This window comes from Lactuca saligna, chromosome 7 (assembly GCF_052625555.1).
Source record: "Lactuca saligna cultivar CGN05327 chromosome 7, ASM5262555v1, whole genome shotgun sequence".
Taxonomy (NCBI): domain Eukaryota; kingdom Viridiplantae; phylum Streptophyta; class Magnoliopsida; order Asterales; family Asteraceae; genus Lactuca; species Lactuca saligna.
Window position 1 is genome coordinate 58,992,260 of NC_136423.1, and position 19,708 is coordinate 59,011,967.

Consider the following 19,708-nt stretch of genomic DNA (forward strand, 5'->3'; position numbering starts at 1 on the left):
ATTGAAATATATAGGATATTAGTACATGTGCACACTAATAAAATAAAATAAGTCATAGCAAAAATACCAAACCATATGAACCCCTTGGCAAAAAAACATCATGTGGGCTAACGCGCTTGTGTTGACTGATTAAAATAGTACAGTTTCTCGGTGCTATCATGTATGGGCTTATTCAAAAGAAAATTTTCCTATATATATTTGATGAAAAGACAAGTTCTTGATATCTCTCGTACAGTCGTACGTTCTCATCCTTTGCAACCAAGCATTAACATTTCCAGAGAAAATGAACAAACTTTCTGGATTTTTTGATCTTCTGAAAGAACCACTTAAAATCATTTCTCAAAATGGAATGCTTATGTCTATCACAGCAGTCGTCTACCTTATCCTCTACTCCATCACCTTCATCTTAAACACTGTCTCAGTCAATCCATTCATCATCGATTTGACCCTCAAAACTTTTTCCTTATTCACTGCACGTCCAGGTACACCTGAGTACTTCGAAATCCTGGCTGCTATCCGTGAAGATGTAGGCATCTTTCTAGGAATCGAAACTGCTTACGCTGTTTTCTCCTTCTTCTTTCAGATATTTGCCCAAACCGCTATAATTATTATCGCATCAAGCTACTATAATGGCAATAACTTGTCTCTCAAAGACCTAATCATGAAGGTATCAAGAACATGGACTAGACCATTTGTCACTTTATTCTATGTACAACTTCTTGCCATTGGGTACATGGGTTTCTTCTTTTTGCCATTCTTGATTGCATCACTTCTACTTACTGACCATGCTATCATCCTGATTGCGCTCCAGTTCATCCTTGTTATTCTTTTCATCACATTTTACCTTTATCTATCAGTTGTTTGGAGTTTGGCAGTAGTTGTGTCTGTGTTTGAGGATACTTATGGGCTTTCAGCACTAGGGAATGCTAGAGAGCTTGTGAGGGGAAAGAGGGTCGATGGGTATCTTTTGAATATTTTCTTTAATCTTGTGATGCTGGTAATTTTATTGGTTGGAGCCAAACTATCGCTTGCGATGCCTCTTGTGGTTGGATTGATTCAAGTTGTTTTCATAGGGGTGATGAGCATGTTTCAGTTCCTCGCATACAGTGTGTATTATTATCAGTGTAAAAATAACATGAAGATATCAGGAGGTTCGGTATATACCCAGATATCGCATGGACCTGTTGTTGATGAAAACATTGCATAGAAAAATGTTGAATAATACTTTTTCTTTTGTTGTTTCTTATCTTCCAATATCCAGTAACATGTAATCGATTTTGATCATGTTTTCGTTTTGTCATACAAGTGTTACTAAATAAATTAAGTTTGTGTTCTCCTGGCAATGCTCTTTTAATTCTTATTTTAGTTTCAATTATTTTTTCCAAAGTTATTGAAATCGTCCACGGACGACTACTAGAAATGGTCCAGCTTTAAGAATTTTAATAAAGTCGTAAATTTTAATTAATATAACTGAATTATCTTCGGAAGACCATTAATTTTTTAATTTTTTTTGTTGACTAATTCGTTGGATTCTTGCTAGACAGTCTTGCAAATCTGGTGAACGATAACCATTATTTAGTTTTGTTTAAACGGTCAAAGATATACTTCGATTGCTAAAAAGTACTCAAATGCAAGTGACCGAGTATGTTTCAACCATTAACAGTACCCAAGAAACATTTTTAAAATTCTTCATCAAACATTTTTAAAGTAACGCGTTTACACCCAACCACTAATCTTATTCATATATCTACTCCTTTGTCCACAATAGTACTTAACCCTCAACCTCCTTGTGGGGAGATGCACATTTCCACACTTACTACTACTAGGCTATAAACCTTTTGGTTCATCTTTAATAGTCATTTTATTACTTTCTTTCCAAGTCATTAGGACTATATATAATTTACATACATTTGGAAGTTAGAAATTTATAACTTTCTATTAGTTTTATTGAGTGTTAGCTTATAAATATACACTTAGTTTACTCATTAAATTCCCCTCTCGTCTCCACGAAAAATTGTATACAATTCTCTCTTTATGGATTTTATTAGTAATACAAGTCAAATGTCTTATATTTTTTTTAACCTAAGGGTGTCCATCTAAATAAGGGTGTTGTTACCATCCTACACCGGTCAAATAAAAGTTTTATTTGTGGTTTATAAGGCTAGGTGTCCCCTTCTTCCTCAAGCTAGCTTTTGGATGTCAGTTCTACACTTGCGCTTATATCATGATACGGGCCTAGTATGAGATATGTTCATATCAATTGGTATCAATGTTATCCCCATCTTTTGAGGTGCTAACACTTGGAATTGTGGCCTACGGAGTGGTGGCTTGGACCCGAAAAAATGGCTGACAACCGTGCCCAATATAGCCGTGACCAACAATGACTTGAAGAGGTGGCTTGGACCAACAGGGGGTATCAACCGTGACCAACGAGGACGTTGGTTCTTCAAAGCATGGGGTATTGTTACCATCCTACACACGTCAAATAAAAGTTTGATTTGTTGCTTATAAGGCTAGGTGTCCCCTCTTCCGTCAAGCTAGCTTTTGGAAATGAGTTATATACTTGGGTTTATTGCATAATACGAGCCTAGTATGGTATGGGATGGGTTCATAGAGGTGTCCATATAAATATTTGTATTCTCATTTGTACTAGTTGCTTCCGTTTATTATCATATTTAATACGAGGAATATTACGGCCTAGATTCTTGAAAAATGTATGGAATTAACATTCATCGCATTTCTTGAAAACTATGTAGGTACACTTTAAAATTAATTTTCTCTAAACCTGCTATATGTAATCTTCCAATTTTCTTTCTACACCTTCACATGCTTAAGACTATTTTCTCAAAACTTACAATAAAGTTCAAATCGATTTCTTCCAAACCTATTAAGGTGATCTTCAACAAATGGCTTCAATCAAATTTGACATTCCACCGCTAGAGTGTGCATCGGATTTCTTCCAAACCTATTATGAGGATGCACTCTTTTAACAGTGAGTCTGTTTCTTTCTTTTTTTTTTTTTTTTTTTTTTTTTTTTTTTTTTTTTTTCTAAAACCAGGGCCAGAATAAGTATAGATTTGAGGACCATTCTTATAAGTTTCACTTTGTATTATAAGTTAAAGAAATCTACGATAAAGTTTCGATATTTTGTATCAATTTACGGTTTAATCCCCTTTTTTATTTTTTTTAACAAAAAGTCTTAATTATCTTATATTTTACCAAAATTAACAAAACAATCCTTATTTTTTCCAAAAGAAAATGCACATTATCGTATAAAATTAGATAAACAAAACTTTTCTATTCAAAAAATAAACGTTGACATTAAACCGTAAATTGACCTAAAATATTGAAACTTTATCGGAGATTTCCCTATAGGTTATACCAATAAGCAAGAATGATTTTATATTTCTAATCAATTACCAACCAAGAGCGACATTACAGTTTAAAATTTTAATAAATTTTGCCACCTTAATTTTCACGCCATCAAAAAATGCCACCTCCGTTTACTATGTCGGCAACATGTGATCTAAAAATGCCACTTTATTATGCGATGTCAATGTCTAAGGCTATTATGTATGGCCCACAATGTGTAACTGTATGTCACAACTAGCAAAATTAGGGTTCAAATGGGTGGTTCGTGTACAAAACCATTTCTTTTATGTAACTTTATAACATCAAATTTGCAAAATTCATACTACAAAGTTATTTGAGTTCATACGTACATACATTGTGATTCAAGTCGAAATATGTAACATCCTAATTTTCAAGACCAAAAATTTTGGTTTTAATTATGTTCCTTATAAAAACGTTTACTAAAAAAAACATCATCAATATCATATAAATCCATAAAACATAGTCACATGTTTCAAAATTCATATCATCAATAGTAATAATAATAATAATATCAGAGTACAATCCTATGAATCTCAAAATGCAGAAATCATGTGTGTGCGATGCGTTGCTACTGTGTCAGCTCCTTCCCCTTCAACGAAGAGGTACCTGAAACCAAAACTGAGAACCGTAAGCATAAAGCTTAGTGAGTTCCCCATCATACCACATACATACATAACACATACTGTCTAATACATCTGGGTATTGGCTACCCCTTCGATCTCTTTCAACTAGTAACTTGCCTAGCATATCAGGGTGCTGGCCTACCCCTTCGGTCTTGTCGACTGGTAACCTTGCCTGGCATATTATGGTGTTGGCTTACCCCTTCGGTCCTGTCGACTGGTATCCGGGGACTATTTCACCCCCTACCACTACCACATAATATCATAACACATATATTATAATATATCTATCATAACCGGGTACTAACCATCCCTTCGGTCCTTTCGTCCGGTATTGGGGTCTATCCTACCCCTCATATCACATATCACATAACATCATAACATACTAGCACATAATCATAACATATAACAACACACCAGACAATTATCACAAAGACAAGCATCTCTACTATAACTCTTACTAGAGGGTCGACCTTGGTGCCTTAGACCCACTTCTACTGGAAGGTAACTCACCTCAATGTTGCGAAGTGTCTAAATTGTCCTCGCTGTCGGGATCAACTCCTCACAATTCCTACACACAATAATCTTCCTTAATTACCATTTCATACTCTTAACCCCTTTCAAGGGTTACTCAGGTTTAAACTAAAGTCAAGGTCAACACCATGGTCAAAGTCAACTTTGGGTCAAAGTCAATGTCTGGTTGACTCGACTAGCCGAGTTGATCCAACAACTCGTCGAGTCCCCATATCCTCAAAACACTAAAACCCCGACCCCACTGACCGAGTCATGCACGCACTTGCCGAGTTCTTCTTTATACCAAGTCGGGACCTTCTACAACTGACTAGCCGAGTTAATCCTTGAACTCGTCGACTCCTTCTTCATGCAATAAGGAATGTTTAGCCATGGACTCGCTGGGTTCCTAATGAAATCCTCAAGTAATTCTTAATGCAATTTGGACTTGCCTTGAACTTGTCGAGTTCTGTTCTTGAACTTGCCGAGTTCCATGCTTTCCATGTCCAGATTCACATCCATCTTGTTGAGTCATCTTCTAGTCTCAACCAGTTCGATCAAAATAGAAGAAGGTTGGGGAACCAAACCCCCACTCGTCGAGTCCTATGAACAACTCAACGAGTCCCCTAAGGTCCATGTCCATACAGTTGGTTTAAGTCGGGTTTAACACATCCAAAACATAGATCTAGCCTCCTAGGGTCCATAATACATTTAAAGTTACAAACTTGACGTTCATGCATGGGGTATTTGGCTAAAATGGTCCTGAAATGGGGTCTGCAAAATGCATTGGGCTCTTGTGGCAATAAAGTTGGCACCTTTATACCATGGAAAACCTCAATGGTTCCAGATTTGAAGCCACACCCTTAAATAACCATAAAACAATGAATATCGCACTTCTAAGGCTTATAAAATGTATAAATGAACCCTAACTAGAGATCTAAGCGATATATGGTCAAGGTTGGAGCTTTAACCTTGATCAAGCTGGAAATGTGTCAAAACATCTCGATCTATTCGCCTTCTCTTGATCTCCCAAGCCTTCTCCTTATTCTCAAGCTTCAAATACACACACAAATAGCACAAAAGTTCAAGAACACTCAATATTCTATTAGGGTTTCGAGGATAGGGTCTGACGGTGATGGAGGCTGGAGTGGAGGCCAGTTAAGGCGTTCAAATATGGTGCAAACCGTAAATTTTAGGGTTTCATCCAGACAGGTCTACTCATCGAGTCGGGGCTTCCAACATGGTTTGTAGATCGTCACCCCTGCGTCTAATTACTTGTACATACTCAACGAGTTGGGCCTCCAACTTGTCGAGTCCCTGTGTAAATCTACAATTAATTAAGTTTAAAATACATACCAGGAACTTGGTGTTACAACTCTCCCCAACTTATTTTAAACTTCATCCTCGAAGTTTGTTTTTGCATCCAGAAAAAGCACTGGGTAGTGCTGTCTCATCTCGTCCTCCGACTCCCAATTCTATTTTGAGCCCTTGCAGTGCTGCCATTGCACCTTCACCAGCTTGACCCTCTTGTTCCTTAATGTCTTCGACATCCTGTCGAGGATAGCTACTGGTCGCTCAATGTAGTTCAGGTTGTCATCCACCTGAATGTCCTCTAGTGGTACCACTGCCGAGTCATCTATCAGACACTTCCATAGCTGGGAGACGTGAAAGGTGCTCTGAATCTGACTAAGTTCGGCTGGTAGATCCAGCCTGTACGCGACCTTACCCACCCGCATTGCAACAATGAAAGGACCAATGTACCTGGGGCCTAACTTTCCCCATTTCATGAGCCGAATGACGCCTTTCCAAGTTGATACTTTCAGGAGAACCATATCCCCGACCTGGAATTCTAAGTCCGAATGACGCTTGTCGGCATTACTTTTCTGCCGACTCTGAGCAGTCTGAAGCCTGCTCATAACCTATGGGATCCTCTCCGTCGTCTTGAGTACCACTTTGGTACTCCCCATAACCCTCTGTCCAACCTTGCCGCAGCATATCGGGGTCCTGCACTTCCTCCCATACTGTTGGGTTTTGAGCAATCTAACACTCCTAAGTGTACATGCAACCCTAATACCTTGGATCTATGTTTTTCTATTATACATGCAAATATCAACTTTCTAAGGTATTGTTCTATTCTAGCATACAAAACTTTGAATAACACAAGTTAGAGTAACATACCTTTTGTTGGTGCTTGTCTTCATGAAGCTTGAGTGCCTAGTGCCCCAAGTGTGACACCTCAAATGGTTCACACAACACCATAAGCACTTGGAATAACTTAGAGAGAAATTAGAACACTTCAAGAATCCGCTTGCCCTCCATGCATATCTAGTCGCCGATTTCTCACATCAATAAGATGCTTATATAGTTGTTACAATTAGGGTAAACCCTAATTGTCATGGCTTTCCATTTCCTTGGATCCATGGGTTCAAATACATGATGGAGCATCCATGGAGCATCCAATGGGTTTAAGCCCAACTTGATAATCCATGGAGCATTAGCCTAGTATATAAATATGGATGATTTACATAATCAACCCATATATTTAATTAGTCTTCTTTTGATCACTTAATTAATTCTAAATCAATTATTGATCAATACTAATTAAATAATCTCATTTTAGTCTATCCAAGTGCATGATGCCATGCAACCCAAACGGACCATGCTGGGTCGGGTCAAGTCTTACCAATTATAGTTATGGACTTAGACATTAATCCAATAGTCTCCCACTTGGATAAGTCTAAAACTATTATTTCAAGTATGAATTCAGAACCCGACTAGCAATCGTAGCTCTCAAAAGCTTCTGTCGATCTCTGACCTTGTCGATGAACTCTGACCTCTGTCAATGACTTGTCCATTAGATAAGTGATCATATATTCCTCCATTCTAGATATCATATGGACTGAGACATGGATTATAATCATTCTCTCTGTCCATTTGTTGTTTCCCAATTTCTGATTTATGACGACTGACTAATTGAACAAATCAAATCAGTCCAGGCCCGGCCGAGCACTTACTTTTGTCATCACTAAATCATCGAGGGGCCCACAGACATCGCTTTTATCCCGAAGGTAAAAGGAATGGATAAACTTCGACTCATATGCTTGTACCAACTATTTGTTGAATCATACACAAAGGCACGTTTTATAACATCTAGTTACCAATGCGTTTATGTGCAATCAATGTATAACCAGCTCATAGTCAACAACTCATATCTCTAGGTTTGAAGAATATAAGATATTATCATCTCATGATTCACTCATGATAAAATCCATGAAGTGAATCCAAATGAGCGTGGGTTGAATCCAATACTCAGCCCTTATGAGTATTAATGAATGTTGTAGCAACTATTGCATTGTCTAAAGCACTTTAGACAAATCATACAAACCAAATTCACGACAGTCTTGATTCATATCTACTTCCAACATATGACTGACTTTGGATGGTTTGAATAACCTGGTCATTCGGGAGAATGACCTAGTTATTCTGGAAGTCAAAACATGAAAAGTGAAACACAAAATAATACTAGTCCTATATGGCCTCAACACTTTGAGCGTAAATAAAACACCTTTTATCTAAGCACCATATTGATCACTCATTATTCATGTTTCGATTAATCAACTTAATACTTGAATTGAAACAGTAGTGATGCCATGCTCCAAGCATGCATACTATGTTTCTCTAAACAATAGCTATGCCATACTCCAAGTATGCACACTATGTTTACATATGGTCATCTCTTTGTGAAATCTATATCAATTGAACATGACTTCAATGATTCTCATTTCATAATCCAAATCCTTATTGTAAATGTAAGAATACCAAGTTCTTTTCATTTACCATAATCTATGCAATGATCCTCTTGTAATGATATTCACACAAGTCACAAAGACTTGGCGACAAACATTACAAAGTATTCCAATGAAAAGCAATTCCATGGAGATGAAGTCTCAAATTCAAGGTACATTCCTTTGAACATCCTTCTTTGCATTAAGTTCTTTAATCTTACACAGATTCAAAGAATAACTTCCACCTATGGAAACGATTCCATATTCCCATCTTGACCATCACTTTTCAACAAGAGTTGCCTCTTTCCAAAATATGTCAATACGATCCTTACTCTATACTTCCAATTATCCATGAGTAACCAAACTTTGGAAAACCCCAAATTGTTCTCAACAATTGCTTAATCATCTTAGTCATATCCAGTTCTAATCCCTTTTCCCTTCTTAATGCCCTAAGCATTAGGAAAATTTAGAATGGATGAATATTATAACACATGCAATCGATCCTATATCCGAAGCATATGAGATATGATTCATGCTATAAAAATTTTATTTGCCATGTTCTCATAATTCGAACTATGAAGAGGGATGCCATAATCATAATCGAATTTTGAGAAAGCAACATATATAGAAATTCCTTATGTTGAACCATTCCAACATAACATTCATATATATTCTTGACTAAAGTTGATTAAAATCTCAATCTAAGCTTGTAGAATTGGAATGAAATATAAATTTCTCTCCCTTAATTATAGTAAAACAACTTTTCAACTTTTGTTTTCTATAATTAACATTGCTAACTTGTAACATAATCATCATGCTCCCACTAGCATAATGATTATTATCTAACTAGCATAACACTTTATGCTCCCACTAGCTTTGACATGTACCTAGAAATCAGTCAGATTTCGGATACTAGATTGCCTTGATAAGACTTTATCAAATCATACACCTGGAGTCTAACCCTTTCCTTAGATAGCTCACATGTGAGTCAAAACCTTTGCCATTCTCATTAGTTAGTGTGCCGGTTAACCACACACGCTCCACTAACGACATGAGAATGCAAACTTCACACTTGCTATCCACTTAAATCTACTTAGTGAAAGAGTTTCCTCACTATCATTTTCTTGAATCGGAGAGAAACCTTATGAAACTTAGATTTTGATGGTGTATGTGTTCCTATCCATGTAAATTTCACATTACCATAATCACACGACAAGGTTAATGACAAATCCAAATTCATATGGACTGAATTTGTGTAGTCTTAATTTCTTGCCACCTGGTAGCACAAGGGCCTGCCATTGCTTCCAAGTTGTTATGCAACCAGTTGAGAACTCTCAGAACTCCAATGCAAAACCAACTTTAACTGGAATGGGCACAATTTATGTCAACATGATAGGTTACAAACCTCAAGTCGTGATTACCAAAACTCTTGATTAGTTCTTGAATCTATCTTAAGATCCTTTTAAGACTCCCACTGACCTATTGACATATAAGATTCTCTTTGTCAAGAACCATTCCTTGACCAAAACGAATATTCAAGAGTTAGTGCAGATTCTTATCAAGTTAAACACTTCTCACAACTGGTCTTAGTTGGTCTTTGTTTTATCCAAAACATCACAACTCACCAATTTCAAATGTACAAGAGTAAGAACACATTTTACTCTACATTTAACAAGTGTTTTAAACCTTTCTTAAGATTATGTCACTCAAGGCTTAATCTTGGAGTATGACTCTAAGATTTAATCTTGGAACGAAGTATAATTGATCTTTTGATCTAACCATTTCAACAATTCATGATTCCTCTCCTTAGTCAAACAAAATGAACTAAGGTGTCCTCAGAGGATCAATTGTGACATGGTTTCATAATCACTAAGATAATCATAAAACAAGATACTGAAGTACTCTCCCATCTCTTCAGATTAGAGAAACTTTTATCTTTCTGCCTTATTTGATTCTTCTTACTCATTAAGTCTATCATTGAAACTTCTCCAATGATCCAAAACTATACTTAAACTTGTAAGTATAACCATATTTACTAAACTTTAGTAAATCATAATGAATAATCTTATCAACTTTGTGGTGGACCTGATCAACGCACACCCAAGTGTATGCGATCCCTTTGTCCTTCACTTGATTCACATATACATGTGAATAAGGAATTAGACTTAATTTCCCAAATATATAAAAAATTCTCATGATCATACAATACAAGTTGCATGATTCCAAGTTTCTATCCAACTGAAACTTGGGCGATGAGAATCTTTCCTTATTTGGTAAATTATGACACTTCCACTAATGAAAAAATCAAATCCATTTACCCATATTGCTTATCAATGGAAACATCTAATCAACAATTTTTCACAAATACCATTGTAAGGATACTTAAAATAAATAAAATCAAAACCATTTTTCTTTTATTTTAAAACTTTGCGGAAAAATTTATCGTTACAATCCATATGGAAAACTTGTTGTTATCTTTTCCTAAGCAATATATCATAACTCTTAAGTAACAACTCAAAATTTTGATCACCGAACCATGCGATCGAAATCCATTTTCGCGATCGGAATCAGCATATACTCCCTTTAAGTTTCTTCACCTTTTCTTTGATTCTTAAAACATCAACATATGACCTCGTCACATTATGCAATAAGAATCTAAGAATAGAAACTTAATAGAGTTAGACAATGGACTTTACCTGAAGTAGAGTCAAACCTATTGACTTTACCATCCTTAAGATGTTTCAGGTAAATTTAGCAGCTTCACAACCAATGTCTTTCCTTTGGCAACAAAATCATATGGACTCTTTGGAAACGGTACATGGGAGTATCACAGACTTAACCTTTCTCTTTACCATTTGGTCAACCGAGTTGACTATGGCCGATCCCTTTCCATTGGGAAGAGAAAGTTTTTCCTGGACCTCCAATGTCACCATTTTCAATGTCCAAATAGGTTTGGAAAGTAGATCTTCCAATCCAATTTGCTTTACTAATGCTCCAAATCATTGATGATTTAACATTATCAAGAAAATAGGTACGATCATTAAGGGTCTTGTCGCGACCTGTCATCAGGGAGTGACTGAAGAACCAAGGCAGCAGCCAGCTACCTCGAGACTTCGACACCCAACTCTCCCGACTTGTCAATATGTGGCTTAATCCCCAAGATCTAAGCACATATGGACTTTGCTTGCCAATATGGATTGAGTGACTTAGAACTTATCAAGTCTAAAACTTGTGGGATAAGGAGATTTATTGGAGGAGGTGGATGAAGTGAAGTATGATTTCTAGTCCCACAAATGCCCAACAAAGGGATTGATCTTTCACCTTGATTTCCATTTGGGATATCATCTTCATTAGGAAGCTTGTTCCTAAAGATTTGGGAAGACCATAGTTGTCTAAACTAGACATCTATAATGGGACAAATTCAAGTTAGTTGATTTAAAGTCCTTAATATAACACCCAATATGAAATATTAAGGCTAGGACCCAACAACCTATTTATAACTGGAAGAGGGATGCCGTAATCCAAATTATAAAATAGTTGAAGGTAGGTAAATGACGATTTACCAATTTCCACTATGAAAACGAAATATTTTATTATTAGGTTTTATTGGTTTTGAAACTCCTAGATCTTTTGAGATACATTGAACTTTCTGTCACACCCCGAAAACCGAAGGCGGAAACATCTCCGGGGTGGACTACCAAGTTGAGTATCAAATCCAATGTACATAGTAAGCAAAGTAAACAACCATTACATTACATATCAAAGTTTACATTTTTTCAAAAGTAAAGTTGTACATTCGTAATACATAGTATATATGAACAAAAGTAGAGACTAGTCTTCTGTACGCTCCGTCCTCTCCAAAAGATTTGCTAGGTACCTGTCTAATGTGGACCTGAGAATACAAGCAGTTTGAAAATCAGCATAATGCTGGTGAGTTCATAAGATGTTTGTTTTGTGAAAATGTACGAGTTTCCTTTGTTTATCGAAAAGTCGTTATCCAAGAAAATCCCATATTTTCTTAAAAGAGAAAGTTAATTGATTATTAGGTTACACGATTCTGGTTATGTTTAACTATGAACCCAGGAAAGTCCCATACTTTCCTAATTGTACATTACTAGTTGAGAAATATGTAATGTTATTTGGTTTACTACTCTTTCTAGTTATATAAGAGTTACCCAGGAAAGCCCCATGCTTTCCTGCATGTTGGTTTCTAATGTGAAAGATGTTAAAGATGTAAAAGATATACAAGTGATTAGGTAATGTTTTGTTTTCTCCAAGAAAACCCCATGTTTTCCTGACTGTGTGTGTGTGTGTCCTTACTGGTTACGGATGTTCAGTATTCTTACTCTGAAACATATTCACGTACTTATTCGTCCTAGTATTCGTATTCGTTACTGTATTCGTTTCTCTATTTCTACTCTTATTACTTTTCGTATTCGTATTCGTATTCGTATTCGCAGTCGCACTCCTATTCCTAATCCTACTCCTAGTACTATTCGCAATCGTATTCGTATTCGCAGTCGCATTCCTATTCCTAATCCTACTCCTAACACTATTCGCAGTCGTATTCGTATTCGTATTCGTATTTGCAGTCGTATTCGTTCTGTTCCTAATTATTGTTTCGTTATCCATTCTGTTCCTAGTTATAGATGTGTTATCCGTTCTGTTTCTAGTTATTGATTCTTTATTCGTTCTATTCCTAGTTATAGTTTCGTATTCGTTTTCGTTTTCGTAATTAGTTATCATTGTAAATTAGTAAGTTATTCGTAGATTATGAAACATAGTTTAGATTAGAACATTTCATCGAGATATCTATGATTCGTTTGAAAGCTAAATTCGTAATTCGAACTATTTGATAAACACAGTTATTGATATTAGAACATACAGAATGAAAACGATTAAACTGAAAACAATGAGTTTGAGTACAAGATTTCCTTGTACTTTTGCTTGTATTCCCCCCTGAAAACAGTGAAAACAGTTGAAAAAGGGTAGGGGTATGAACTTACCGGACGAGAAATGTGGCGAGTTCGGATGCTAAGTGTTGGTCCGGGACTTGTAAACACGTGAGGTTCCTAATTATGATGTAAAGATACACATTTTTATCTAATTAGGACTTAGATTGATTGTTGGGTAGGGACAATTGCTTCAAGTCACGAAAACACTCCGATACAAGTGTTTGGAGGGACCCGGGTGGCGTTTAAGGATGGGAATTGAAGCGAGGGACTTGGGACTTGAGTTTAATCCCCATGAATAAACTTATACAAGAGTTTTTGGTCCAAAACACCCCTTCCCCATGAGTTTACGGCCGTAAACTCATGGTGGGTGGTTTATGGTGCAAATTTGGGTCATAAATGGATATGGACACTTGGAATTGCTTGGATTAATTTTTCTTAAGGCTTGGATTGAATTAAAAACATCATTTACAATACATAAGGGAGTTTATGGCCTAGGCATGGGGTCTTTGGCCGTAAACTCTCAAATCTCCAAGATTTAGTGTTTTTAAGGTGTTAAAATCAATCACATGTGATTCTAAAAATTCCCACAAGCCTAGAAATGAGTTTAAGGCACCATTTGACACCTTATTATGAGTTTACGGCCATGAGACATGTTCTATGGCCGTAAACTCTAAAATGTGGGGTTTTGTTGTTTGTGAAGCCTTAAAACTATTTTTGGTTGGTCCATTGATTTATTCCAAGGCTTTTGGTGGTGTTGGATGGCTTTCAAACACCCTAGATTTGGATTTGCACCATGTTTCATGGAGTTTACGGCCCAAGCACAAGCCTTGGCCGTAAACTCATGTTAGTCCCCCAAAAATTGTGTTTCAAGTGTCCAAATGCAAAGATCTATGTTCTATAATTCATAACTAAGGCATATGAGTGATTTGGAAGGGTTTAAGGGCATGAAAACCCTAGATATATGAGTTTACGGCCCAAGAATGATCCTTGGCCGTAAACTCCTTCAAATGACTCAAAATCCAAGTTTAAAATGTTATAATTCCAATTCATAAAGCCATCTAGCCATATCTAAGGTCCAATTGTGCTTAGGAAGGGTTTTTGAGCTCCAAAACCCATGATATATGAGTTTACGGCCTAGGATGGTTCCATGGCCGTAAACTCATGATTATGGTCATATTTCATGCTTTGAACTCGAATTTGAAGGCTAGGAATGTTACATAGCAAGCTAAGGGAAGTACCTCAAAGGTTTGGAGCTTAAAATTGATGATTTGGACCTTTAAACTTGGATTTAGGAGAGAGGTTAGAGAGAGAGTAGAGAGAGGGAAAAAGCTTAAAATGAAAGGTTTAACATGTTTATATAGTTCCCAAAACTTGGACGTGGTGGAATTCTACCCGATACCGGCATTAAACAGGGCTATAGGTCGCACCCGATTAAGTTACTGTCACCCAGCGGGAATGTTTCTAACTTTTTGAAATAAATACTCTTGGGTTAATTTCATGAGTTCTTAAGGGATTTGAACACTCATTAAATTATAATAACATATAAATTTAATAAATTAACCCGAAGCAAGAACGAAACGAATCGATTGACGGCGAAGTCTCGCGGGTAGAACAAGTTTTTGACAATGGAAAACTTCGAGTTGTTACATTATCCCCCCGTTAGAGGGAATTTCGTCCCGAAATTCAAAGATTTGGACTCAAATTGTAAGTTGAAAAGAGAATCGTGGATGAGTTTACTGTTTCGGATCTTCACGCTTCCACGTGGAATCGAGTCTCCACTAGACGTTCTTTGAACCCTCACTATCGGGAAGCGTCTAGGTTTCGTTGGGTAGATATTTCTAAAAGACCGAGACGTGACGTACCATAGGAATGTTTCTAAGTTTCGAGGTTAACCGAAGTTTGTAGGTTACGGAATCAATCCTAATGAGGATTTCAAAAAGTTCTATGTTTATGGAGAGATTCGAATGAATAGATAACATTTTATCTTTCTAGGTTAGAGTTGAAAAAGAACTGCAAGCGAAATGATCGTCGAAAAGGAAGATACCTGGGGCAACTATGGGATCGGTGGATGTCTCACCTTGTCCTATAGCTAAGACTCTTCCAGAGTTGCCAGCTGTTGTTGCATTGGGGCAGTTTTTCTTATAATGCCCGACCTTTCTGCAACCATAACAGACCTGACTGATTCCTGCTCCGGGAACTTGATTTGTTGGTGTTCTACAATCACGTGCAAGGTGACCCTCTTGGCCACAATTTTTGCAAAGTTTTATACGACAGGGACCGGGGATATAGTGGTGGTAACTGCACTGGTTACACCACGGGAGAACACCGACATATCTGGTAACAGGTGCCTGAGCTGGGGAACCGATGACGGGACAACGGCAGGGGTAGTGGCAGCGTGGACTGTCACCATTTGTTGTCTCTTCAAGTACTCCTGGGAAGGCTGATATTTATCCCCTGTCTCCCAGTACTTTCTTTTCTCACCACTTCTTTCTGTCGGCTCAGGAGTGGTGGTTGCTTCCTCTACGTCCTCACTATGGTCAATCAAGATTTGCGCTAGGCATTTGGCGCTGTCGTATGTATCCAGCCTCGCAGCTAAGACGTTCCCTTTGGTTGGCTGGGTTAATCCCCAGATAAACCTCTCAATCTTTTTACTTTCAGGGGTAACCATCCCTGGACAAAGAAGTGCTAAGTCATCAAATCTGGACGTGTAGGCAGCGATATCGGAACCTTTCATCTTCAGATTCCAAAGTTCATGCTCCAACTTCTGGATTTCACCCCGAGGGCAATACTCAGCGTGTAGAAGTTCCTTCATAACTTCCCAACCCATAGCATTGGCTACAGGTAAAGTTAGAGATTTGACTCGGCTGTTCCACCAAGTCAGGGCTTTGTTGGTGAGATTGCAAGCGGCAAACTTCACTTTGTCGGATTCTGAACAAGCACAGATCTCGAAGATGGATTCGATTCTTTCTAACCATCGAGTTAGAGCAATGACACCTCCTGTTCCATCGAAGAATGTAGGTTTTGCATGCATAAAGTCTTTATAGGAACACTCCTTTCGGTGTCCCTGGCTATTTTCCTGGTTTTGAGGTTGGGGACCACCTCCCGAACTTCCGGGGTTCGTTTGTGACATGGCTGCTGAAAATGCTGCAGTTAAAACTGACTAAAGGGTTGCCAGGTCGATTTAAAGAGAAGGTGGTGTTTGAGGAGGGTTGTTGTTGTTCTGCGAGCTGGGTCTCTTTCTTGGAGGCATCTTGATCTAATAAGATCAGGAAGAGAGGATGATAAGCCCTCTAAGTTGAATCAAGACATATGATACAAGGGATATCTCTTTATGGCATACATAGAATTCTATTAAGCGATAAAGCAGGAAGGATTTATCAAACATATAAATTATCGCTAAAGAAATGATTAAGGAGCAATGTTAGGATGAGAAATTCTATAACGGATTTAGCTCGAGAAATACTCCCATACTATTTCATGGTTCGCTGCAGCGACGGCTCATTGTTTGGGTATTGGGTAAGTATTAGGCATGCTGCGTACCACAGTCACTCCCAAGAACATGTTGGCCGTGTCTTGCATGAATATAGTTGGCCAGGCTATATTGATACTAGACACGACTACATAACTGCCCAGGTTTAACCGCAGTGTACAACACCCATTTACTTATGTTTTGTTCTACTTGTAGTTACGGATTTTCGACTATCGGGTATACTTGTATACTTTTGAAAATACTTATATTTGAGGTATACTTTTAGTTCAGAGCATTTAGGCCCTTTAGTGTTTATAGTTTTATACCATGTACGGTTTGGTATACTCCATTCACTATAAACAAGGGCTCTGATACCAATCTGTCACACCCCGAAAACCGAAGGCCGAAACGTGTCCGGGGTGGACTACCAAGTTGAGTATCAAATCCAATGTACATAGTAAGCAAAGTAAACAACCATTACATTACATATCAAAGTTTACATTTGTTCAAAAGTAAAGTTGTACATTCGTAATACATAGTATATATGAACAAAAGTAGAGACTAGTCTTCTGTACGCTCCATCCTCTCCAAAAGATTTGCTAGGTACCTGTCTAATGTGGACCTGAGAATACAAGCAGCTTGAAAATCAACATAAAGCTGGTGAGTTCATAAGATGTTTGTTTTGTGAAAATGTACGAGTTTCCTTTGTTTATCGAAAAGTCGTTATCCAAGAAAATCCCATATTTTCTTAAAAGAGAAAGTTAATTGATTATTAGGTTACACGATTCTGCTTATGTTTAACTATGAACCCAGGAAAGTCCCATACTTTCCTAATTGTACATTACTAGATGAGAAATATGTAATGTTATTCGGTTTACTACTCTTTCTAGTTATATAAGTGTTACCCAGGAAAGCCCCATGCTTTCCTGCATGTTGGTTTCTAATGTGAAAGATGTTAAAGATGTAAAAGATATACAAGTGATTAGGTAATGTTTTGTTTTCTCCAGGAAAACCCCATGTTTTCCTGACTGTGTGTGTGTGTGTCCTTACTGGTTACGGATGTTCAGTATTCTTATTCTTAAACATATTCACGTACTTATTTGTCCTAGTATTCGTATTCGTTACTGTATTCGTTTCTCTATTTCTACTCTTATTACTTTTCGTATTCGTATTCGTATTCGTATTCGCAGTCGTATTCGTATTCGTATTTGCAGTCGCACTCCTATTCTTAATCCTACTCCTAATACTATTCGCAGTCGTATTCGTATTCGCAGTCGCATTCCTATTCCTAATCCTACTCCTAATACTATTCGCAGTCGTATTCGTATTCGTATTCGTATTCGCAGTCGTATTCGTTCTGTTCCTAATTATTGTTTCGTTATCCATTCTGTTCCTAGTTATAGATGTGTTATCCGTTCTGTTTCTAGTTATTGATTCTTTATTCGTTCTATTCCTAGTTATAGTTTCGTATTCGTTTTCGTTTTTGTAATTATTTATCATTGTAAATTAGTAAGTTATTCGTAGATTATGAAACATAGTTTAGATTAGAACATTTCATCGAGATATCTATGATTCGTTTGAAAGCTAAATTCGTAATTCGAACTATTTGATAAACACAGTTATTGATATTAGAACATACAGAATGAAAACGATTAAACTGAAAACAATGAGTTTGAGTACAAGATTTCCTTGTACTTTTGCTTGTATTCCCCCCTGAAAACAGTGAAAACAGTTGAAAAAAGGGTAGGGGTATGAACTCACCGGACGAGAAATGTGGCGAATTCGGATGCTAAGTGTTGGTCCGGGACTTGTAAACACGCAAGGTTCTAATTATGATGTAAAGATACACATTTGTATCTAATTAGGACTTAGATTGATTGTTGGATAGGGACAATTGCTTCAAGTCACGAAAACACTACGATACAAGTGTTTGGAGGGACCCGGGTGGCGTTTAAGGATGGGAATTGAAGCGAGGGACTTGGGACTTGAGTTTACTCCCCATGAATAAACTTATACAAGAGTTTTTGGTCCAAAACACCCCTTCCCCATGAGTTTACGACCGTAAACTCATGGTGGGTGGTTTATGGTGCAAATTTGGGTCATAAATGGATACGGACACTTGGAAATGCTTGGATTAATTTTTCTTAAGGCTTGGATTGAATTAAAAACATCATTTATAATACATAAGGGAGTTTACAGCCTAGGCATGGGGTCTTTGGCCGTAAACTCTCAAATCTCCAAGATTTAGTGTTTTTAAGGTGTTAAAATCAATCACATGTGATTCTAAAAATTCCCACAAGCCTAGAAATGAGTTTAAGGCACCATTTGACACCTTATTATGAGTTTACGGCAATGAGACATGTTCTCTGGCTGTAAACTCTAAAATGTGGGGTTTTGTTGTTTGTGAAGCCTTAAAACTATTTTTGGTTGGTCCTTTGATTTATTCCAAGGCTTTTGGTGGTGTTGGATGGCTTTCAAACACCCTAGATTTGGATTTGCACCATGTTTCATGGAGTTTACGGCCCAAGCACAAGCCTTGGTTATAAACTCATGTTAGTCCCCCAAAAATTGTGTTTCAAGTGTCCAAATGCAAAGATCTATGTTCTATAATTCATAACTAAGGCATATGAGTGATTTGGAAGGGTTTAAGGGCATGAAAACCCTAGATATATGAGTTTACGGCCCAAGAATGATCCTTGGCTGTAAACTCCTTCAAATGACTCAAAATCCAAGTTTAAAATGTTATAAGTCAAATTCATAAAGCCATCTAGCCATATCTAAGGTCCAATTGTGCTTAGGAAGGGTTTTTGAGCTCCAAAACCCATGATATATGAGTTTACAGCCTAGGATGGTTCCATGGTCGTAAACTCATGATTATGGTCATATTTCATGCTTTGAACTCGAATTTGAAGGCTAGGAATGTTACATAGCAAGCTAAAGGAAGTACCTCAAAGGTTTGGAGCTTAAAATTGATGA

General features: G+C 37.3%; 1 protein-coding gene across 1 annotated transcript; it reads left to right on the plus strand.

Annotated features, from left to right (window-relative positions):
* Window positions 1-283: 283 nt before the first annotated feature.
* LOC145007003 (uncharacterized) lies at window positions 284-1,207 on the plus strand. The gene has a single exon (XM_078966010.1). The coding sequence runs from the start codon at window positions 284-286 to the stop codon at window positions 1,205-1,207; it is 924 nt and encodes a 307-aa protein (XP_078822136.1).
* Window positions 1,208-19,708: the final 18,501 nt, after the last annotated feature.

Excerpts from the sequence above, each read along its gene's own strand:
- LOC145007003 (XM_078966010.1), top strand. The coding sequence starts at position 284 with ATGAACAAACTTTCTGGATTTTTTGATCTTCTGAAAGAACCACTTAAA.